General features: G+C 35.4%; 1 protein-coding gene and 1 pseudogene across 6 annotated transcripts in view; one reads left to right on the top strand and one right to left on the bottom strand.

Moving 5' to 3' along the window:
• The window catches only part of GTF2I (general transcription factor IIi), a 102,000-nt gene that overhangs the window by 39,087 nt on the left and 37,539 nt on the right, over positions 1 to 25,374 (top strand). For 2 of the 6 annotated variants that reach the window (XM_024747177.1, XM_024747181.1), the window contains exons 9-12: positions 7,038 to 7,115; positions 15,774 to 15,833; positions 17,858 to 17,914; positions 19,820 to 19,882. In XM_024747177.1, coding sequence (XP_024602945.1) covers positions 7,038 to 7,115; positions 15,774 to 15,833; positions 17,858 to 17,914; positions 19,820 to 19,882 — 258 coding nt within the window. The remainder of the gene's footprint in view (positions 1 to 7,037; positions 7,116 to 15,773; positions 15,834 to 17,857; positions 17,915 to 19,819; positions 19,883 to 25,374) is intronic. The other 4 variants (XM_024747179.1, XM_024747182.1, XM_024747178.1 and 1 more) reach the window with 3 other exon arrangements.
• On the bottom strand, positions 23,374 to 23,833 carry LOC112401108 (elongin-C pseudogene; annotated as a pseudogene).

Raw genomic sequence — 25,374 nt, 5'->3', positions numbered from 1 at the left:
CTACATCAGCAGGCGGACTCCCAACCACTGTGCCACCAGGGAAGCCCTCTTCTGTCACTTTTGCCTTTGGTGTTACATCTAGAAAATCTTTGCCCAACCTAAAGTCATAACGATTTTTATATTTATGCTTTCTTCCTGAATTTATAGTTTTAACTCTTGTATTTTGGTCTAAGAGCCATTTTAAGTTAATTTCTGTGCATGTTGTGATGTAAGGGTCTAAATTTATCTATCATTTATCACATTTATCATGTGAATATCCTGTTGTCCGAGCATCATTTGTTGAAAAGATACCCTTTCTCCATTGGATTGCCTTATTGGCATGTTTGTCAAAAATCAATTGACCAAGTTTACTTCTGCACGTTCAACTCTATTCCATTGAACTCTAATGCCTATTCTTAGGCCAGTACCATACTGTATTTCATGTAGGTTTTTTAAAAAAAATTATTTATTTTGTATTTTATTTATTTTTGGCTGCATTGGGTCTTCGTTGCTGCACATGGGCTTTCTGTAGTCGCGGCGAGCGGGAGCCACTCTTCGTTGCGGTGCACGGTCTCCTCATTGGCGGTGGCTTCTCTTGTTGCGGAACACGGAGCTCTAGGCACGTGGGCTTCAGTAGTCGTGGCACGTAGGCTCTAGAGCGCAGGTTCAGTAGTTGTGGCGCACGGGCTTAGTCGCTTCGTGGCATGTGGGATCTTCCCAGACCAGGGCTCGAACCCATGTCCCCTGCATTGGCAGGCTGATTCTTAACCACTGTGCCACCAGGGAAGCCCTTCATGTAGTTTTAAGGTTTGGTTTTATTTGTTGCCTATTAACGTGGAAAATGAGAATATAATTACTTTACCACTTGTTTCCAATACTTCTTCCCTTTTTCCCACTTTTATCATAGAGGTAAATTGATTTTTACTATTTAGGTTCTTTTAGAACTGAGCATTGTCTTGGACATTTAATGTTTGCTTTCTTGCCATGTTCCATTTCTAGGGCAGAGTATTTTTGCTTATTTTAAAAACATACAGGTCTTCCTGACTTGATTACAATTTTATTGTGATAATTTATTGTTACTCTGTTTCTATGATAAGAGTCAGAATGAAAGCAACTCCATCTTTTAAAAATAATATATAATTTTTAAAGGTCATCATATTATTACTAGGGATATATTTTTAAATTAGTCTTGGTGATTGGTAAGGAAAAAATGGATTTTTACAGTTTTTTCTTACTAAAGGCACATATAAACTATGATGTCTCCTGTTTGACCTCTTGCAGAGGATGGATGCCAATTGGTATTACGTTGTGTTACATCTGAATTCTCACTGTTGCAGGACCTGTCACTGTGGGGCTTTTGCTGTACTCTTGGATTACTTCAGAAATTATCTTATGCAGTGAATTTCAGATTTAGAGTTCATCTAGGAACACGAGGATGATTTTATTAGAAAAATCTCTTAATTCACTTATGTTATTGAACTAATTACAAATAATATATCATTTAGGTAGATGATGAAAGGCAGCAGAAATTCTTAACATGATTGGGTGGAATATTATGTATAATTGTAAACGCCACTCGTGTTTAATAGTGAACCACAGGAAGCACTCCTCGTAAGACACTAGCACATTCTCATGTTTCTTACCAGTGTTCCAGATGTCCAAACCATTACAAATAAGAGTAAGTAATTAGAAAATGCAGTGTACCATTAACTTTTACAGGTGATATGATTATGTATACAGAACACTAAAGAGAATCAACTAGAAAACTCCTAAAAACAAAACATCCATAATCTATTCTACTTCAAGAAGTGTTAAAAAGTCTGTGTTAAAGTGTTAAAAAGATAATAACAACTTAGATTAAAAGTGATTGAAAAAAAATTTAATAATCCTTTGAAAGCTTTCTGAGCAATAAAATTTGACTAGGGGAAAATTCCAAAAATTTCATATGGCAGAATCAGCCAAAATGTATCAAAGGATATGGAAGAAACAGGGAATGGCTATTTGCAAGACAAATGACAAGGGGTTGTTTTACTTGACTTACAAAGAGCTAATCCAAGAAATAAATGACCAAAGATTCAAGAGAAGATGCTCAGTTTAGTTAAAGAAATGGAGATAAAAATCCAAGAAAGATAAAGTTTTGCACTCAGCAGATTGGCAGACATTAAATTCTGCTTATACCCAGTCTCCGTAAGCGTGTAGAGAAACAGGCAGTTTTAAAAATTCTTGATGTGTGTAATAATTATTGCTGTCTTATGGAGGATACTTTGGTAATATCTCTCATTTGGAGATGCACATGTTCTTTGACCCATTGCTGCTTTGCAAAAAGAGCAATTAACCCGCAACTCCATTAGTGAATTCTGTGTTGTCTTTGAACACAGTGAGGCAATAGGTCTGTATCCACTGATGCACAAGTATCTATAAGACAGACTACTTGTTAGCTAGAGGAAAGCTAGATGTGATGAAAGAAATGAACAATATTGTAATGCCTTAAGCTTTGTATTTAAAAATGTTACATTTTGAAATTATTGCAAGCTAATAAAAAACCTGCATGTATAATATAAGGACCTTTTTCCTGTGCCAATGTGATACCCTATCTTTTTTTTTCTTGGTGGGGAGGGAAAAGCAAGAACACCAGGGATCTTTCCCAAAGCAGTGTCTCCCCTGTCACTCTTTTAGCTACTTCAGCCTGTGATTCTTAGAAGCAAGGATATTGTCCCACATTACTACAATATAATCATCAAAATAAGGAAGATAAATTACTCCTAATTCTCAAACCCTTTTCAAGTTTTGGGTTTGTTGGTTTGTTTGTTTCCCCATTAATGGCTTCTTAGCTTTCTCAGGCTTTTCTGGTCTTCTATGACCATGACACTTTTGAAGGAAGTATCTGATAGTTCCTCATGATTAGGTTCATGTAATGCGTTTTTTGCAAGAAGAGCACAGAAACGATGCCGTGTTTTTTTTTCTCCTTTCATATCAGATGGAAGTTGTTTTCTGTTTATCCCTTTACTGAAGATATTATTTATGTGACCAGAGTTAGTTTTTCTAGGCTTCTCCACTGTAATTTCTTTATATTAATTGTATTTCCTTTGTAATTATTATATCCATGAGAGTTTCTCTGAGACTATGGAAATATATACCACTCATCAAACTTCCACTTAAAATTAATTCATGTATATTAGAGTACACTCTTTCTATTTTATAGTATATTTCTGTCTTATTCAGTATATTACAGTTCATTATTATCATTATTTATTTTGATTTGCAAATAGTCCTTGCTTTGGCCATTGGGAACCACTTCAAGATGTCCCCCGTGTCTTTCCTTGTTTGTAAATATCCCCATTGTTTTTAGAGAACTTTTAATTTTTTGCTAAGCAAGGTTGTTAGGGTTCATCTTATTCTTTCCCTAATCCAGCACTAGAGTCAGCCCTCGTTCCTCACTGTGGAGAGTGTTATTTATTAAGAAACCATAACCTAGGTGTTAGATGTTCTTATTGCAGTTGGGATGTCATTGCTTCTAAGTGGACAAAGCTAGGGTATCTGTTTATTTGTATTTACATACACATAATTATATACATACGTACATCCATTTACATCTATGTTTTTTTCATGCCCATATCTTCAGTTCCACTCTTGACACCCCAAGGTTTTTTCCCTCCCTTTCCTAGAGAGTATTCTTTGTCACAGTTAGAATCATAGCAACCAGATATTCTCAGTATGTTTACGTACTTCGTTTAAGCCATGTCTTATTGCCAGCCTCCTTGCCTTGCTGACACTTTGACACTCTTGGTTGGACTGTCACCACTCCACTCATGCTTGTCCCCCATTTGTCTCAGTCTCCCAGACCTGTTACTCAGTTTCCTCTCCCCACTCATATAGTCTCATTCTGCTATCCTGCTTTGGACCATCAAACCTCCCCGATGCAGCTGCCTATCTTGGTCAGCGTAATCTAATGGCATTTGGAATGAATTGGTGGGGTAAGGAGAAAGAGAATTCTGTGTGTATGAGTATATGTGAATGAATGAATGAGACCTTTTATGTATGTTATTTTTAGGGAGGTCTGCAAGACAGGCAGTGTTGAATTCTCCTTTTTGGGAATAAGTATTTGAATCTATTACTCTATTTGTTTTACGGAAGTTTTTTTCTTTCCCTCCTTTTTTCCATGTCACAGGAAATTTCGATTCTCTGTTTAGTTTTAGTTTATTGTGCTGAAATCACCGTTTCGCAGCTCTTCTCCCCTTTATTTATATATTCCTTTCCTGAATAGTTTGCATCCAAAAATAAACATGCTGACTGGAGAAAAATCATATTTTTGGAATTCTTTATCCATCTTAAGTATAGATATAATAGTACACATCACTATCATAGAGGTTATTTTTTCTGCTTTACACTTTGTCTTTATATTCCTTTGTGTGTATGTGTGTCTTAACTTTTCTTGCAGTTTCTTTTAAAATTTCCATTTTATTTTATTTTTTATATTTCTTGGGTATAACAGTTGTGGTCTATTTAGGAGAAAACAGCCATACCAGTTATTTGAACCATACCAGTTATTATTATGGAAAAAACTTACAGATTAATTAGTTGTAATAAAAAGGACTATATACTAAGGTATCATGTAAGTAATGACTCAAGGAATTGGCTGCCACCCCTAAAACTTCGCTTCTGATTTCTAAGGTGGGATGCTATTTGGATGGTACTGGTGTTATGTGGGGGACATGTTGAAACTGGTTCTGATTGTGTTGGAAAACTTGTAAGGTGGATCCAGGTGTTGCTATGGGAAGAGTCTGCTTTCACTAGATTAAAGGAATATACCAAGGAGTGAGTGACCCTGATGGGAACAGGATGCAGCACGCCAAAAGAAAGATGCAAGTCCCTTTTCTCTCTTCTAGCCTTGTAGCCTCCCTACTCTATTCCCTTGTGGCAGAGATTCTCAAGGAACCAACTGTTTTGCAGTCCATGCGTCAGAAGAGTCTAAGAGGGCCGGTCTGGACCTGAGGCAGCAGCTTAATGACTCACACAAGCTACCCGTACTTTGGCTACATGGCATCCACACACACCTCCGCATATTTAAACCTTCATGTAACAACTAAACAACGGTCCCATCTGACGGGATGCAACTTTCCCTTCCTACAGAGGGAACCATTTTCGCCCTTGTTCTATTCTAATAGTCATTGTACCTGTCTCTGGGAGACTAATTTACTGCCCAGTCATGGGCTATGTTAATTACTCCTCAAATATACCCCCAGCCTATTTATTCTCTTATCTAAAGGCTAACCGGCAAAGGAAACCTCCAACAAAATTTTTGTAAAATAATAATGGGAAGGAGAAGAGAGAACAGTTAATATAACCAAATATATAATATTTACAGAAACACACATACTCATAACAAGGAAGAAAACATGCAGTGTCCCCATTTCTGCAGCTTGTCACAAAAATTCATACCTTTCTTAATTCATTACCCATATATTATGTTTTCTTTGCCTTCAGCCAGGACCCTATCTGGTAAGATTCTTTACCTGGTTGAGGTGACCCAAACCTTCATTCCGCAATGGATCTGCCTTTTTTGTTTGCTTTGATTTTCTGTTAACTTCTCCTAATGAGCATGGAAGTACTAGACACCCCACAGAATCCCAGGGTTTCCAGACAAGTTCCCTACCACCATCTTCTGGCAGCAAACCAACCTTCCATTGGTGATTGCTGTCCATAGAGTAACCCCCTTCTTTGCTTGTGGCTTCAGGGATAAATGTCCTTTATTAGTATATCAAACTAACTCTCTTTTTGAAGTATTTCTTCAGTTGAAAATACTCTGTACAAACCTTCTAAAGTCACATAGCACCAGCTCAATATTAAGTCCATGATGGGACTGGTATGATTATAGCTGATATCTTAGTTTGAACTGTGTACATAAACCCATCCACTGTTGATTTCTTAAACTTGTCTGAGAGTATCATCTACTCCTGACATTGCAGATGAGAAAGAGAGAGAGTAGGAACTGCAGCCATTTGGTGAAATCAGCATTTCATTTCTGAAAGCCCCTCCTGTGTAACCCTTTGAGGCCCCCCAGCCAAGGGCTCTTTGTTTTTGAATATATGGGGAATATGTCTTTATTAAGAATTCATTAAAGAATTGGTTAAAAATCTTCTTTCTTAAAACTTTTAATTGAAGTATAATGTATGCAAAGTGTACGTGTATATATGCTCAATAAATAAAAAGTACACACGCCTGTAACCTAACATTCATTGATACAGAACATTAATAACACCCCAAGAAGGTCTTCCCCCTCTCATTACTCTCCTCCCAAGATCAACTGCTTGCTTGAGTGTTTTTTTTTTAACCTGAGGCTTGTGCATTTTAATTTTTCTTCAGCTTTCTTGAGGGATAATTGACATTACTTGAGTTTTAACAACATAAATTTCTTTTCTCTAATTTTGACCTTCCTCTACATGGAATTGTAAAATATGCACTCATTTATATCTGGCCACAAAGGTGTACGTCAAATTATTTATCCTCATTGTGGGCAAAGTGTTATGCTGAAAGGTATGGTTTGTTACCCTTGTTAAAAGAGGGATATATTAAGAGGGGGGGAAAAATTAATGTGTTTCATTATTAAAATGGTTATGCCATATTTACTCTGGAATGGCGAGTTATTAAAGTTTATGTTTGCAGGTGATTTGCAGTGATTTATAAAAATATTTTTAAAACTGAGTGAAAATAGAGTGTGACTAATTTTCTTTAATTGCGAAGATGAGAACTTGTTGGAGAACAAATTTAGCATTAAATAATCCCAGAATATTAGTAGTGTGGTTAAAACTACCACACTAGTAGTTGGTAGTACTATTAGTACTACCACTAGTACTACTAGTAATAGTAGTCTAGGTTGGGTTTTAGGTTATTTTTGTCCCCCTGACGACGCCTAGCAAACTTTTGTCTTTTGAAAGCCTTTACAATATGTATGCATTATTCTGCATTATTAGGAGGGCAGAAGGGATTTCCCTATGCTGTCTGAATGCCCTGAAGTGTAATTATGTAATTTAATTAAAAAAAATAATTTGTTTTTACAGGCATTTCTCTGGAAATGGCAGCTGTGACAGTAAAGGAAGAATCAGAAGATCCTGATTACTATCAATATAACATTCAAGGTAATACTGTTTAATAGTTTTTCTTTCCAGAAGTTATTGGTGGTTAAAATTAAAATTCTTTAATTGCCCGAATTCCTTAGATACTATTTTATTGATTGGTCCTTGACTAGCATGTATACTTGTAATTTATCACCGAAATAAAATAGATTTCAAAAATGGGGCACTAAAATAAACTCAGTGTACAGGGGAAATGTTAAATAATCATTAATATTCTTAAAAGGACAAGCAAAAGTTGTGGCACAATTTAGAATTCAGTTTGAATTTTCAGTTATTTGCAAGGCGTAAGAGGTCTTCTAAACGTTTAATATCTCTATTTGTGCAATAAAAGTAACTTTGCATTATCACTATGTTAAAAATCTATAAACGATAAGACATTAATTTTAGGTACTTATCGTCTTGTTCTGTAGCTGCTTGATTATCGAGAGGGAATTAAAGGTCATAAGCTCACAATGCAGTTTGCTTTTATGCTTTGATGGGTTTTAGTTTAGAAGAACACCTATAGTTCATGGTAAGTTTAATTTTTATAGATGCATAAGGTATATTAGACATTTAAAGTATAAGATCTGATTGGTTTTATGTATATACCCATAAAACTATCTTCACTGCAGTCAAGATAAAGAAATGTCCATAACCCTCAAGTTCCCTCGAGTCTCTTTGTAATTCACAGCCCTCCCCAGCCAACCACCGATCTGTTTTCTTTCATTTTAGATTAGTTTGCATTTTTAAGAAATTTATGTAAATGGAATCAGCATAAAGTATGTACTGTTTTCTTGGGGTGGGGAGCTATGACTTCTTAAATTCCACATAACTGTTTTGAAATTTCATCCATAGTGTGGCATTTATCGATGGCTAATTCCATTTTATTGCTGTCATTCCATTGCTCAGCTGTACCACAATTTGTTTATCCCTCTGTCTATTGATGGACATTTTGGTTGTTTCCAGTTTGGGGCTATTAAAAGTAAAGGTGCTGAAACATTTGTTTGGAAATACGCCTTCATTTCTCTTGAGTAGATCCCTAGAACTGGAATAGCTGAGATATATGGTAGGTATTTAAGCTGTTTTCCACTGTGCTTTTACTATTGTACATTTCCATAAGCGGGGACAATAGTTCTAGTGGCTCCACATCCTTATCAGCACTTGTATGGTCCGCATTACTATTTTTAGCCACTTCAGTGGATGTCTTATGATACCTCTTTTTGGTTTTAATTTGCCTTTGCTTAATAGGTTTAGTTCATTTAAAAAGATAAGGCTTTATCAGTTCTGGAGTATTATAAAAAAGTTATGAATAAATTTGTTCTGTTTGTAATCATGTGAATATCTGTATACAGATATTTGAATTTCATAATTTTTATCTGTCAGATTTGAATATTTTATTGCTTGTGATGTTAGTAATTAATCACATGGCTAAAAGGTTGGGTTAATTCTGAGGATTTTTAATTAAAAAGTTAAAAATTTGGGAAATATTTAGCCTTTATAGCAGTTGTTGGCACCTTACTAACATATATTTAATAAATGCTGTTTAATAAAATCTTTTTAGCATATTTTATTTAATTTTTAAAATAAAATGTCTGCCTTTATCTTTGATATTGCCTTTTTAACTTTGCTGTTACTAGGCAGGATTATAGAAGCTTTTTTTTTCCCCCTTTGAAATAGGGAGTGTGAGTGATTTAAGTAATGAGTGGAAATCAGATGTTTATAGAGGAAAAGATTACTGAAATGATAATATTTTAAGTGCAGCTGAAGAAGGTGGGAGCCAGACTATTAGTTTTTCATCTAGGCTGAGAGATACAGTCCATGCAGTTTGGGTACTTCTCTTAATAATTAAGCTTTGGCAATTCTTTGTATATTCTGAATAAAAGTCCTTTGTGATGTGATTTGCAAATAGGTTAATTTGATGGTGTCCAACTTAGTGCTTTTTTTTTTTTTTCCCCTTATATGAGTTGTGCTTAAGTATCATAGCTAAGAAATCTTGGTCTGACCCAGTGTCACAGAGATTTTCTTCTGTGTCATATAAAAGTTTTCATAGTTTTACATTTAGGTCTGTGATTGGTTTAGACCTAATTTTTGTATAGTGTGCAGAACACCAGGTTCAAACTTAAGGCATACAGATATCCAGTTTTTCCAGTACCTTTTGTTGAAATGACATTCTTTTTTTTGTTTTAATTTATTTTTGGCTGCGTTGGCAGGCTTTCTCTAGTTGTGGCGAGTGAGGGCTACTCTTCGTTGCGGTCTGCGGGCTTCTCGTTGGGGTGGCTTCTCTTTGTTGCAGAGCACGGGCTCTAGGCACTTGGGCTTCAGTAGTTGTGCTGCACAGGTTTCAGTAGTTGTGGCTTGCAGGTTCTAGAGCATAGGCTCAGTAGTTGTGGCTCACAGGCTCAGTAGTTGTGGTGCACAGGCTTAGTTGCTCTGCAGCATGTGGGATCTTCTTGGACCAGGGCTCAAACCCGCGGCCCCTGCATTGGCAGGCAGATTCTTAACCACTGCGCCACCAGGGAAGCCCAACGACTGTTCTTTTTCTATTGTATTACCTTTACATCTCTGTCAGTTTTCTCGAGAATATTCTGTTACATTGATCTGTTTCTATCTTTTTCCAAAATTACATTGTCTTGAGGACTATAGTTTATATAATAAGTCTTAAAATCAGATTGTGAGAGTCCACCAAAATTATCCTTCTTTTTCAACATTATTTTGCCTATTTTAGCTCCTTTTCCTTTTCATATAAATTTTTAAAATCAGCTTATTGATTTGTTCAAAAAGCCCTGTGGGGACTTTTTTTTTTTTTCGGTACGTGGGCCTCTCACTGTTGTGGCCTCTCCCGTTGCGGAACACAGGCTCCGGACGCGCAGGCTCAGTGGCCATGGCTCATGGGCCTAGCCATTCCCTGGTATGTGGGATATTCTCGGACCGGGGCACGAACCCATGTACCCTGCATCGGCAGGCAGACTCTCAACCACTGCGCCACCAGGGAAGCCCGGCTTCTTTTTTTTTAAGAGTTTTTTTTTTTTTTAATTATTTTATTTTTGGCTGAGTTGGGTCTTCGTTGCTGCGCGCGGGCTTCTCTAGTTGCGGCAAGCAGGGCTACTCTTTGTTGCAGTGCGCGGGCTTCTCACTGCGGTGGCTTCTCTTGTTGTGGAGCATGGGCTCTAGGCACGCAGGCTTCAGTAGTTGTGGCACATGGGCTTAGTTGCTCCACGGCTTGTGGGATCTTCCCGGACCTGGGCTCAAACCCGTGTCCCTTGCCAATGCAAGGCAGGTGGATTCTTAACCACTGCGCCACCAGGGAAGCCCAAGATTTTTATTTTTATTCTTTTTTGATGTGGACCATTTTTAAAGTCTTTATTGAATTTGTTATAATATTGCTTCAGTTTTATGTTTTGTTTTTTTGGCCGGAAGCATGTGGGATCTTCTTACCTCCCCAACCAGGGATCAAGCCCGCACCCCCTGCATTGGAAGGCGAAGTCTTAACCACTGGACCACCAGGGAAGTCCTTCCCCCTTCCCCCCACACCACCACCATGGGGATTTTGATGGAGATCGTGCTGAATCTATAGACTAATTTAGGTTGAATATCTTAATATTGAATCTTCTGATTCATGAGCATGATATATGTATCTTATCTATTTAGCTCTTTCTTGGTTCCTTTCATCAGTGCTTTGTTTTCAGCATACAGGTCTTGTACATATTTTGTAAGATTTATATCTAAGTATTTAATGTTTTTCAGTGTTATTGTAAATGGTGTACTGTTCTTTTACAGTTTCAGCTTCCAACTATTTATTGCTAATATGTAGAACTACAGTTGACTTTTACATATGGACCTTGTATCTTGTGACCTAGTTAAAATTCATTTATTAGTATAGCAACTATTTGGGAAAAAAATCTTTGGGATTTTGTAAGTAGACAGTATTATTTCTTCCCTTTCATTTTCTTGTGTTAATTGCACCAGCTCTTCAACATTCCAGTGTTATGTTGAATAGTAGTGAGAGTAGGCATCCTTACCTCGTTTGCAGTTTTAGAAGGAAATCTTTTCTCTGTGAAAGCTGTAGGTTTTTTGTAGTTGCCCTTCATCAGATTGAAGAAATTTTCTTCAGTTCAGAGTTTGTAAAGAGCTTTTATGGTGATTGGTTGTTGAATTTTGTGAAAGGTCTTTTCTGTATCTCTGGAGATGATTACATCATTTTTCTCGTTTAGTCTGTTAAAATGGTCATCAACATTAATTTTCAAATGTTGGTTCTGACTAATGTCTCTTAAGAACATTTTCAAATGTTCTTAAGAGATATTAGTTAGAAGTTTCTTTTCTTGTAAATGTCCTTATTTGGTTTTGGTAATACTGGCCTAAGTGAATTGGGAAATGATATATTTGAAGAATTTTTTGTAGAATTGATATTATTCCATTTCTATATATTTTTGGTAAAATTTGCCAGTGAATCCACCTGGACCTTGAGGTTTCTCTAATGGAAAGTTTAAAATTTTGCTCCATTTTTTTAATTTTAAAATTTCTTTTAATCATTGTAGGTCTGCTCGGGTTACGGATTTCTTCTTGATTAAGAGTCGGCAGTTTGTGTCTTTTAAGGAATTTGTCTACTTTGTCTTAAGTTTTCTTTCTTTTTTTAAATTTTAACGTTTGCAGGGTCTGTAGTAATTTAATTATAGTGATTTGTGTCTTTTTTTTGTTTGTTTCTTATTGGTCATTCTAGCTCAGGGCTTTGTCGTAAAACTTGGCAATATTGACATCTTGATCAAACAATTCATTGTTGTCAGTATCTGTCTTATGGTCTGCATTGTAGGATGTTTAGTATCCTCCCTGGCCTCTCCCTGCTAGATGTATACCAGTAGCATCTCCCTAGTTGTAACAATCCACAACGTCTCCAGACGTTGCCATATGTCCCTTGGGGACAGTATCACTTCCAGTGGAGAACCATTGCTCTTGCTCTAGAACTTTCTCAATTTTTTCTTTTTTCCTCAAAGATCTAGCTTTTACAAAAGTTCAGTGATTTTTTGCTCTTATGTTTCTTTCTTTCTTTCTTTTTGGTCGCTTTAATTTTAATTTGGTTTTATTTTATGTTTCTTAAGATGGGAGTTTAAATCATTGAAATATTTTCCAATATAAGTACTTAATGCCGTAAACTTCCCTCTTAAGCATTAGTTAACTGCACCCTATAAACTCTGGTTATTTTCATTCATTTCAAAACATTTTCTAATTTCCCCTTTGTCCTCTGGTTTACACAGAAGTGTAGTCTTTTCTTTTCTTTTCTTCTTTTTTTTGGCAGCACCGCATGGCTTGTGGGATCCTAGTTCCCTGTCCAGGGATCGAACCCAGGCCCTCAGCAGTGAAAGTGCAGAGCCCTAACCACTGGACGCCTGGGAATTCCCTGTAGAAGTGTAGTCTTAATCTCCACATACCTGTGGACTTGTCAGGTAGCTTTGTTACTGATTTTTAGTTTATTTCCATTATGGTTGGAGAACATTCTTTGTATAATTTCAGTTATTTCAGCTTTGTTAAGGTTGCTTGATGGTCATTCAGGCCTGCTATATCTGCACTGGCATTTCTCTTTACTTCTGTCCACTACAAAAGTATTGAAATCTCCAACTGCCTCTGTCTATTTCTCCTTCCACTTCTTTCACTTTGCTTCATGCATTCTGAAGATCTCTTGTTAGGGATCACTATGCTAGAAGCTCCTTTTCCCTTGGGCTCCTTTCCTGGCAGCCTCTTTCCAGTGCAGACCGTTGTCCTGATTTGTAATAACCTAGGTTAGTTTTGTCTGTTTTTGTAGTTCATATAAATAGAATCCGTCAGCATGTATCAGGCTTCTTCTGTAAACATGTAATTTGTGAGACATTTTGTTGGGTGTACTTGTAGGTCCATTATTTGCATTGCTGTATTGTACAGTCATCCTTTGGTATCCACAGGGGGATTGGTTCCAGGGCCACCCCCCAGTATCAAAACCCACAGATGATCAAGTCCTTTATATAAAACGGTGTAGTATTTGAATATAACCCACAAACACCCACCCCTGTACTTTATTTAAATCATCTCTAGATAACTTAAATATCTGATACAATGTAAATGCTAAATAGTTGCCAGCATGCTGCAAATTCAAATTTGCATTTTGGAACTTTCTGGGGTTTTTTGTTCCCAATATTTTTGATCCGTGGTCGGTTGAATCTGCAGATGCTGAATGCAGGGATACAGATGGCTGGCGGTATTTCTAAAATGCTTTTTAAAAATGTTTAAAACCCACAAACATGACATACATCTGCCCAGGTTTACTGAACCTTACATGATATAACATGTTAACTATGTTATTGACACCCTTCTTTAGGCCCTTCCAATTCCCATTTTGTTCTCTGTTCCTCCTGAGTTAACCATTTTCTTGAAATTGAGGGTTGTCCTTCCTGATAACGATTTTATATTTTAAATGCATATACATTCCCACGGAAACATCTTTGTATGTGTATCCAGGCACCTACATTTTATGTATTACATTTTCTGTTTTTAAGCTTGACTCAAATGGTATCATACTGTCTATGTGTTTTGTATATGTTCTTGTACGTCATTCAGTACAAGTTTTTGAGATTGACCTATTTTTGTCACGTACAGATTTAGTACTATCATTGCGACAATTACCTGTGTGATTATACTGAAGTTCATGTGTTCATTCTCGCACTTAAAATCATTTATGTTTTCTTCCAAAACTTTCGGTATTCCAAAATAGGCTTGGACACATCTCTGTGTACCTGTCAGTTTTCCTCTAAGATGTGCTCAGATGTGAGCATTGGGAAAGTGATTTGTCTGCAGTGACTGTTAGACACTCCCGGAGTTGTGCGGGTGAAGTGTGCTGCTGATCTTACGACAGAGTCCAAGTCATTTGCTATTATAACATGTATGCTTAAAAGTAAACAACATAATTTGGTAGTATAGTGATATGTGAAGGTATGCTGGGCAAATATTAACCAAAAGAAACCCAAGTTTAGTAATATTAATTTGAGGCCAAAAAAGAAAAAGATAACAAATTATGAAGAGTAAGACTATATAATTTATATACTAAGAGGTCATTAAGTTAATAGGATAATCATTAATTTGTATATACCTAACAATGTAGCCTCAAAAGTCTAAATAAAGAATTGATATAATTTGATACAATTGATAAATTTGTAAATGGAGTCATGTGGGAGATTTTAACAAATGATGAATGCTTATAAATGGTAAATAGAGTATTTGAACTCTGAAATTTACAAACATAAGCTAGTTGTTGTATATCCAGAACTCTTTACCCAGCAAATAAATGTTTATTTACAAAACATGGATCTTTTACAAAAGTTGACTTCATATTTGTTCACAGGTAGCCTTAAAGGATTCCCCGAATAGAATGTAATTAAATTAGAAGTCAATAATAAGCATGTTATTTAAAATAGAAATTCTATACAGTGGGAATCCTAAGAAATACACTTTTATTGACTTAAAGAGGACCTAATTAAAATAATTTAGAACAGAACAATATCGATAATGATACATAGCTAGACTTGTGGAAAAGCAGCTAAAGCAGTATTTAGAAGTCAGTTAGTACATTTAGCTATCATTTAATTTATTTCTTCTGTATATTTTTACCCAGGATCACATGACTAGGAGGCAGTGAATCTGGCATTTGAATTCAGGTGTCTTTCATTTATCATCTTGCTCTTAGTTGAGATTCCAAATACAAATAATTTTTGTTTTCTATGAAATTGTTTTCTTCTATGCTGTGTCCTTTATTTATAAAGTGTAGTTTTGTGCCTCTTAGTGAAATCCGTCATGCATTTGCAAAGCCTTTCAAAAGTCTTATTTTCCAAAAAATATTCAGAGGTAGTGAAGTGGTTTGTATTCATATTAATGCAAGGACATGTTTATGTTAAGTAGTCATTGTTCTCTTTTAAATCTATTACTTTCACTAAAAGCATAATACATGCAGGTGTGTTGTCAAAATCTATAGTATTCTGTGAAGGTTTAATTAACACAAAATACGTTGTATGTTCATAATTCGGAAAAACCACGTTAAGTTATTAAAAAGTGTTTATGGATCTTCAGGAAGGGAGGATTCTGAATTAATTGTCATGTTTCTATTTCAGTGGAGAGTCAAGCTTATTGATAGGTTAATTGTGTTATTTTAGAGATTCTGAGGAAGGTTTAACAATTTGATTCTGCATTTTTGTTCAGTATGACAAAACATTAAGCCAAATATTTGGCAAGGAAGAAACAAATGCACCTTGTAAGATATACCTGCCCTTATAATCTGTATGAAGTAAAAGTTGCAGTTTGCTGTCATGAACATTACCCATATCCACCATTTTAGACATATTGTTCCCATTCAATTCATGTCGAGTTAGTCATTTTCAAAATTTCTTTTGACTGTCTATATATGAGTTTATCTGAATACACCTTTTCCATTCACTAAGACCATAAATTGACACCATTCATTTTGTCAGTCTTTTTTTTTCTTTTCTTTTTTTTTTTTTTTCTTTTTTTTTTTTTTTCTTTTTTTTTTTTTTTCTTTTTTTTTTTTTTGCCTTTTTTGTTCATGAAAAGGCTGTATTATTCCATATCTCTCACCCAAATTTGTTTGCTGAAGTGACCCAAAATACATTTTTGGGATTACTTTTGAAGTATTATCTTTGTATCCCAAAGCAGGCCCTTCTGAAACTGATGATGTTGATGACAAACTCCCCCTTTCGAAGTCTTTGCAAGGTATAACTTTTTCACTTCCATTTTCCCACATGCTGTTCTTATTTAATGTTTCTTTATATTGGACAGACTGTGTTTTAGTATTTATATCTGTATTATTACTTTTCTAAATGGAAAAGGAAAAAGAAATGTATTGGCCTTTTTTTTTTTAAACATATAAATGAACTTCACAAGCAACAATTTTTCAAAACCAATTTTCCCTTTTGTGAATCTAGTAATGAATCTCGAAATGGGTACATGACACACTTTCATATTTAAGGTAAAGTACACATTTATACCTTATATCAGAATAGTCAGAAATAAGGCTTATATTGCATAGTTAGTAATGTAAATATCAATAAGGTCATGTTGATACTTAGTTTTTAGAAAGGTTGTAAGATATCATTTGTAAATCCCTAAGTTTATTGATTGAATACCTCTTCGGGAATTTCTGTGTAGTGTTCCCTAACTTGATGATCATAGGCTGTTTGTGCTGGCTTTTACTTTACTTCTGTCTATTCTGGCTTTTAGCTCATAAGATTTATTTTATTTAGCTATACTTTTAATATAAATGTAATTGCTTATTTCAGATTTTTAAAGAACAAAAAGTACACGTAGAATCATTGTTTACATGTACTCTTGTAATATTCTGACCGGGTGGGACAATCACCTTAATTTTTCTTATTCTTACCCAATCTTGCCTTTTTAAGTACTGGCCTCTTCTCCGTTATCTCTCATTGTTTTGACCTCACATTTTTGTTTTCTTTGGCATTATAGTCAAAGAACCCAATGCTCCATAAATTCAAATGTTAACGTTTAATTGGGGGGTGGGGGCTGTGTGTTGAGAAAGTGTATTTAAGAAGTTAAATAAAGAAATAATTCATGGCTACAGATTTATAGATTTATCTAGTGTTTTGAGCTCAGGTGAGTTTTCAGAACATGAAATAAGTGGAAAAGAATCCCAAGATAATTATAGCACCATAAAGTTAGACATTGAAAACCAAAAACATTTTGTCTTTGCATGGCACTTTAAACTCAAAGGTGCTAGGCACTGAATGACAGTGTTTGTAGTCAATGCTCTTTAAAAATCAAGATAAAGTGTATTTGAAACCTGTGTCTGGGAGTTGTACCTTTAGTATAGTTTCTTTAATTAGTTACCAATGGATGACAAAATAGACCTGATTTTCTTCCCCTCCCACTTTGTGCTTTGTTCTTCCTTATAGGTAATATATTTTTATTTATACACGAATGCAGTGATTTTCAGTCTTTTCTATGTTAGTAGCTCAGACATTTAAGGACAGAGGATAAATATTCTGGGGCAGTTCGGGCACTTGTCCTGATTGGCTCTCTTGGGTTTTAGATTACTTCTTTCCTATTTATGAGTAAAGCTTCTCTGGTAGGATGAGCCTGTTTACCTTTTGACTGCCTAACCTGATACATTGCTTTATGTTCCAGTTTTTAGAAGCAGGCAGATTATATTACCTGAATTAAAATGCTTTTGAGACTAAAGGTAGTATCTTAAGTTTTAACTTATGAGTTTCCTTTAAGTGCAACTTTGATTAAATAATGGGGATTGAGTTTCCATAGCTTCCACCATAGTAAAAATGGAAAGCAGGAAACATTTCACAGCCCAACCTGAACTTGTTTATCTAGCCTTGATAGAGTCTATGAGCAAAGAAGAAATTTACTCTGGTGTGTGTTTTTGTGTGTGTGTCACTGACAGATGAGCATGGCACTTTGAAACATACTATTCTACTTCTCAAATTCTAACATCTATCAGTAATTATATTGTGTAGTTCCAGTAACTAATAGTAAATCCCCAAACCTACTTCAGTTTAATCTATATATGTACGTTTTAAAATAATTTTTTGAGCTTTCATACAGAAGTGTTACATGTTTTTCTGAATTAGATAACATTGTTTGTATTAACTGCTAAGGAGTTAAGGAATCAGTTTGTATTCATGTTATTATTTGCATTGTTACCTAGTATCTCTTCTTCCAATATCAGTCTTTATTGGTTTATTATATGTGGTATATTTTCTTTTTAGGAAGCCATCATTCTTCAGAGGGCAATGAAGGAACGGAAATGGAAGTACCAGCAGAAGGTTAGATACAGGGATTTTTACCTTGCTGTATTTGTATTATGTTGTTCTGTACTATAGAGAATATTATCCTTAAAACACCTTCTTTGGAAATGAAATGATGATTGTTATGGTATGCCTTCTTAGCCAACAGGTTGTTTTTTAGTCCTAAGATGATATTTAATATACCTCTTTTACTGTACTGAATAATAAAGCGTATGGGGAGGAAAACTTAAGTGGTAAGTACAACTCTTCATGATGCAAAATGCTGCCCATTTTTTCTTGGTCATTTTTTGCCATATTTTGAAAGAATGGTTTTGATAGTTAGAATTAAAATTATTACTGGCTCTGTTCATATTTCATTTAAAACATACTATTAGTACCATTTTTTAAAGTAGGGTAATGTATTCTCCATACGATTAATGAAAGAAAGATCTCCTCTCGGCTCATTTTTATATCCACAGCCACCCCGTGGACTGCTTTGTCTCTTAGCCAGCCATCCTCCTTTGATTGTAGGATTGAATGGATATTCAACTATGGTACAGCTTTTTTAGTTATTGGAATCTTGAGTTAAATGGTTACCATGCAGAATGGCTTCCTGTTGCTAAGCCGTTTAGATAGTTCCAAAAGAATTTTTGTAGATTTCTCCCAAGGAAAATAACTGGTTACGGTAACTGGACATTGTTTTAGAATTATTATTTCTCACATAAACTGGTTGTGTTGAGCCTTATTTTTTTTAAGAATAAAAAGGAACTCTATTCTGTACCTTTTTATTCCTTATATTTGCTTTTTTGTTTTATTTTTTTAAAATCAGTAATTTGATCGTTTACTTTCTTCGAGTGGAGGGAGTTCTGAAGGTCCCTGGAAAGTTGACTGATCTTTCCGAATTCAGTTGTAGAATTAGAGTATTCTAATTGGAATACATTTCTTGCAGAAGTATTGAAATGCTCATTTTAAATAATATTTTAAATTTCTTGTTGAGTTTTTTTAATAGACGATGGTGTGGATGAAATTTTTTTTGTTTTCTTTTACTGTGTGTAGGTAATTAGATATTTCCTCTGTAACAAAATCCTCTGTTTTGGATAGGCAGTATTTACAGCAAGGAGATACCTGTATACAAGACAAATTGTACTGGGGTTCATTGGGCAATGTGAATTAGATATTAGGCTTTGAACTACTTTATTTTTGAGGAAATTTTTATTGTCATATTGCAGTGTTAATAGAGTCGAATTGAAGTTCGGTTCTGTTCTTTATTCCTTTACTAACAAGTAAACATAATCTTTGGCAAATCAATTAATCTCTCAACCTTTGCAAAATGAAAAGAGAGTTGATGAAGATACTCTCTAGCTGAGCTTCCAGCACTAACATTCTGATGTACATTTGTTTTGTGTAGTAACACAAATATTTAATTTTGTAAAGTATGTTGCATATAAAGTTAGGTGATACAGTCCTGTGTGCATTTGTTATAGTCACTGTTTTGATATGAAGGTCCCCATTGCAAAAAATTCGATTGTGGTTTTATTTAACAATATAAGCCACTCCTAGGATTTCTGAAAGGAGAGGAGAAATAGTTTAAAAAGAATAATAAAACCTTTGTTTTTATCCTAGTGTCTTCTAGTTACAGCAGGAAAATAATTGTGACTTCATTATAATTTTATTCCTCTAAAAATAAAAGTTTTTTGAGTCCATTAATGCAGGTAATTTGGTATTGTCTAATAGTTTTCCAGAGTTTCTCTACTTTTTATTTTCTTTTATCCCTACTTACAATGAAAAGGGTCAGATATTTTAACTTAACAAATATGAGATGAATTAAAATGCCAGTAAAATTTTATAGTAGGCTGCTTTTGGAATATCAAATCAGTAAAATGTTGGAACATAATAGAAAGTGCTTTATAATGAATGTCATTTTAGAATTTTATTTTTTTCAAGATTCTACTCAACATGTCCCTTCAGAAACAAGTGAGGACCCCGAAGTTGAGGTGACTATTGAAGGTTAGTTATCTAAAAGCATTGATTCCAAAAGTTTACTTCTGGTCATAAAAATATTTGTCACATTCACATTGCTAAGTATGCATTTCATTCATTTTTAAAGGAAACTTGTGAAAAAAAACTGAAGCATATATGTGTATGTGTGACCAAAGCAGCCCATATCCCACCAGCACACCCAGTGCTTTTGGGAGTTTTAGACAACAAAAGTAAGCCGTGAAAATGAGCAGTGGGCCAACCTATATACTTTCTATCATTGGGAATAGAGAATTTTTAAAAAGCGAAAACTATGACCAGACTGGATGCACACAAAAACAGATTTATAACCTGTTTATTGGGTGTGATACAAGAGACTTAATTAGTACTGGAACCCCTGTGTCTACCTTAGTGAAGTGGAGGAGAAGGTGTTGATAGTTTTCCCCCATAAAATGCAGTTAGAGGCTAGCATATAATCTGTCCTTCAAAACTTTGGAAGCAGCAGCTACAAAAATATTCGGAACTAATCTCTCTATATAGTTAAAGTTGCTTCAAATGTAGTTTTTTCTTCAAAGATAATGCATGAATGCAGATGAGCCAGTTTGTCCTGAATTATTTAAAGATTCAGCTAATTATTAACAGTATCATGCTTTATATTTAATAATTATTAAATGTATTGATTTTTTTTCCTTTGAAGTTATCTCACACTATTCCTCTATAAGTTCTTTCTCCTCAAAGTAGGTTTCTCTAAGGTAAAAATACAGCTCTGTTAACCCCCGCCCTACTCCAGTGACCCTCTACTCAGTGGTAGATGTCACTTTATTGTGTATATATCTAAAAATAATTTGATGTATATATACACCCACGCATATTTCGTTTTGCGAAAATATATGGGTGTTTTCAGCATACAGCATTATAATGAACAAATAAAATACACACATATCACATTTTCCGTAGTTTTTTTCCCCATAACTTTACATCTTGGTACTTCATCATTATTATTTTTTTTAACTGCTACATAACCTTTCTTGGTTTGCTGTCTTGTCTTTCCTTTTTTTTTTTTTTTTTTTTTTTTTTTAAAATAACCTGTCTCCTACTGGTGTCCACTTGGTTATTTATGGTGTTTGGCTACTTCAAGCTATTCAAAGTGTTTGTCTTCATTGCTTCTAAACTATAAGTTGATTGGTGGCTTTTACCTAATATCAGAAATTTTTCATACTTTGTGTGTTAACATCTCAATTTAATATACATATTTTATCATTAACATAATTTTACTAACCTAAAAGCAGTTTTGAATTGTTTCTAGTCAAGTAAGTAAGTAATTAACTAATTTGTCCACACCGGGCGGCATGTGGGATCTTAGTTCCCCAACCAGGGATCGAACCCCAGCCTGTTGCAGTCTTAACCGCTGGACTGCTAGGGAAGTCCACAATAATTGAATTCAATTGCATTTTAATTTGTAACTCAACTATGAGAAGAAAATCTGTAAATATTATATTATGAACACTAAGAACCTTTTCCTTCCTATAGAGAGAAGAAAAATTGATGATTAAAATTATTAGCATAAAGCTTTTAAATAGGACTGATAACCACATTGATTTATCTGAAAACAAATCTTAAAACACATAAAGGCTATGTTAGAATTGTTTAGAAAATAAACACTTGTTTTTAATAGTATAAAACCTTTAAAGGGATGTCAAGATAATTATGAAATAAATGGCTCATAAACTTGAAATGTGTGTTAATCTTTTCAGTTTTAACTCTTTGGAGGGAGTGATAAATCCCATTTCTTTTAAACTAAGACATAGTACCAGAAGTTTGACACATCATCCAAATTTGTCAACAAGTAGAATTTTGCTCTTTAGGCTGCTGCCTTATGTTCAGAAGAACAGTGAAATACCAGGTCTGTGTAACGTAATTACTTTTCAGGGTAGCATTTTCTGTGGGATATGTGTTTATGAACAAACTATTATATACCAACTAATTAAATTGCTAATTAATTGTTATCCATACATTAAAGGCAGGTGAAATGTAATCTGTGATACTAACAAGGCAGGTCAGATGAGAACTCACATGGACATCTTTTTGATAAGTATATTGTATTTGTTTTCTGGAAAGAAGATTATAAAATGCTAGAAACTAGGAAAATATCCATAGTTAGAAAATTAAATTTTGATACATTCTCATATTAGAAAAAATACATTGGCGTTGAAATGGTAACTTTTTAAAAAAAATATGCGATCTGAAAAAAGACCCCTAGTGTAATATGCTTAGTGAATAAAAAACAAAAACCTGCCTTTCAAGAACAAGTCACCTTTAAAAGGAAAAGTGTATCTAGAGAACTATGTTAGTTTTGTTTAGGAAAATACTTGTGCTTGGAAGGAAATAAGATAATCCTGCTTGCCTGGGGGTGACTTTTGTTTTCTCATATTGTATCTTTCTGCATTTCCCAAAAAGTTCATAGAAAAGAAAAAAGAAACTTTGTCATCAAGTAAGTTTGTAAGATTTTCCACAGTACTTTAACCTTGATATCTTTATTTGCAATTATGTGACGTTATGAAGGGTTTAATTGAGATTGACACAGACACGTTAAACTGCAGGAAATAGTCTGTTGAGCTGAGATGTGCTCTTCCATTTGTGATGATCAATTTGTTATTGAAGACAGTGGTGCGTATGTATAACTTCTGTGACTTAGGTTTGGGAAATACCCCTTGGAGTAATATGGCTGTGCGTGCCTTAATTTCATAAACATCACAACTACATTTCTGGGTAAAATCAGACTGTTGTCAGGTCTCTGACACATGCATGTCTTTGATAAGTGTAGAGACAGTCTTACCTAAGAGTTGTTTGAGGTCTGGCTGTCATGAGTGTGCTAATAACGGGAAGTGTTTTGCTTGAGAAGAGGTCTCCTTAGAGTGCAGTTCACTTTCAGTGCATATTCCCCCGAACTTGAGTCATTCACACATGTTTATTCTGCTGTGGCCTAACCCCCTGATTGTTTCTTAACTTAATTTGTCTTCAAATTGATTTTTTAAATTTAATTTATTTATTTATATTTATTTATTTGGCTGTGTCGGGTCTTAGTTGTGGCACGTGCGGGCTTATCTCTAGTTGTGGTGTGCGGGTGTTCTCTCTCTAGTTGTGGCGCGTGGGCTCTGTAGTTTGCGGCATGCTGCCTCTCTAGTTGAGGCACACGGGCTCCGTAGTTGTGGCACGCGGGCTTAAGTTGCCCCGCGGCATGTGGGATCTTAGTTCTCCGACCAAGGATTGAGACCGAGTCCCCTGCATTGGAAGGCGGATTCTTTACCACTGGACCACCACGGAAGTCCCTTCAAGTTGATTTTAAATAGATTAAAAAGGTTTAATTTTGTGTCTTCTTAAGTAAGACTCTTCTTGAAATTTTAAATTTTCTTTCTTAAATAAATTGAAAAAGATACATAAATATTTACACACCGGAATGCAGTTCACAATACCACCTACATATGGACTATACTTTTTTTGGTTTTTTAAAAATAATTTATTTAACAATCTAGGAACTTTGCAGCCATCAGCAGTTCCAGTGCAATTTCAGGTGCAGTTGGAATTCAGGAATCTCCATGGAGCTGTTAGTGTAGCAAACCTTGTAGGTAAAATACATGTATACTTTTGATAGCACACGTGAAGGGATCTTTCTAAAATTGACTTCATTAGTTTCGTTCTCAGCAAACTGACCTGGGCCACTCAACATGGCTTTTATTGTTCCTGGTGTTAGCACGTGTTCTCTTTTTACAGTAAATTCGTGACTATCCAAAGATATCAATTTTACATGCATGGCACCAGGGCCCTCACAGCCACCGTAGGTTTTCTCTTCTCCATCCACTATGTTCTTATGAAATTCTGCTTTGCGTCCACAGGAACTTTAGTAGTTTCTCATCAGCTCCGCAGCAACCACTGTCACCGCACCGGGTCCCCGTGCGCCACCACAGCCCTATGCCAGGGCCACTTTGGATAACACTGTTTTAGAGTTTGAATAGTTGGATTTCATCCTCTGATGGTATCCTTTTTCATGAAATTTATGCTTAGGACATTCATAAATACTTGGCTGCTGCACAAAATTAAGGACTACACTATTCAAATGTTCATTTAATCAGTCCACAAACACCAGGCACCTTGTATGTGCTGGAGGCTGTACTAGGTGCTAAGGTGTGAACGAGATGGGCAAGTCCATTGGAGAGTTTTGAACAGAGAAGTGATAAGTTCTGTCCTCCTTTTTGAAGAAACAGGGCTGCTGTAAAGACTGAGAGCAGACCACAGTGGAAGCAAAGCTATTGTAGTTATCCAGGGCAGAGAGGGAGGTGCTATAGAACTGGATGGTGACAGTAGGGGTAAGGAGTGACCGAATTCTGGGCATTTCTGAAGATAGAGCAATAGTCTTTGCTGTTTGTCACTGTTTACTTATTATGCTTATCTTATAAATGTCACATGAGAGTTCATGGAATCTATGTAATTGGGTAGGTTATCATTTGAATACTTTGTATTTTCAACTTTATAGTTGCTGACAATCACTTAGTGAGCATCCAATTATTATGTAAAAATTAGACTTTTGGAGGATTTGGGACCTGGGTCCATGGGTGGAAAATGCCATCTATTAATTTGAAATGTGTAGGGGTAATTAATTAAGAGAAAGAGTGCCTGGTTTATTTTGATTTGTTTCTTTTACTTTGAATAGGTGTCAGATTATTTGATAAAACATTACCAATTTGATTATGTTGAAAAGAGTATCAGAAAAAAGTTTTATATGCTATTAATGCATTCATCAAGAATTGGATGAGTTTAGTAACACATTTTAGCTCTGAGGTCTGTGTTATCTATAGGCATATTTGTAAGTGTGTTGCAAAAAGGAAAACAGGATTTTTTTAGATAGTAATTTTGGGTTAGGGTCTGTTACTGCCCTTTTTCAAGGGGTGGGAGGCTTGTTTTTTTTTTTGCGGTACGCGGGCCTCTCACTGTTGTGGCCTCTCCCGTTGCGGAGCACAGGCTCCCGACACGCAGGCTCAGCGGCCGTGGCTCACGGGCCCAACCGCTCCACAGCATGTGGGATCTTCCCGGACCGGGGCACGAACCCGTGTCCCCTGCATCGGCAGGCGGACTCTCCACCACTGCGCCACCAGGGAAGCCCGAGAGGCTTGTTTTTAAGACTGAGGCATAGCTGTCACATATTTCTCACTGAATTGCAGCTTTTGCATGTTAAAATATCTTGAAATTCATTTTATAAGCCTTTAGTTTTGATGATGTAAATATTTTTAGTTTGGGCTTAAATTGGAAGTGTCCAGAGATATGTGTCTTTTTACACAAAAGTGGTTGTTTATAATGTTGAAGCGCCATGATAGTTAGAAAACAGTGCTGCCTGCTGGACTGATTGTTAGAGGCAGACTGGTTTCTGCTACAGAGAAATAATTTGGATCCTTTGTGAAAGAGATTTTGAGGTCAAGAGTAACAGTTTTTCATACTTTTTCAAAATCAGAGTTTTTTGCTGCAAGAGT

Source organism: Neophocaena asiaeorientalis, unplaced genomic scaffold (genome assembly GCF_003031525.2).
Source record: "Neophocaena asiaeorientalis asiaeorientalis breed wild unplaced genomic scaffold, Neophocaena_asiaeorientalis_V1.1 scaffold607, whole genome shotgun sequence".
NCBI classification, from domain to species: domain Eukaryota; kingdom Metazoa; phylum Chordata; class Mammalia; order Artiodactyla; family Phocoenidae; genus Neophocaena; species Neophocaena asiaeorientalis.
Note: the sequence above shows the minus strand (reverse complement) of the source record. Positions and strands in the feature narration are given on the sequence as shown.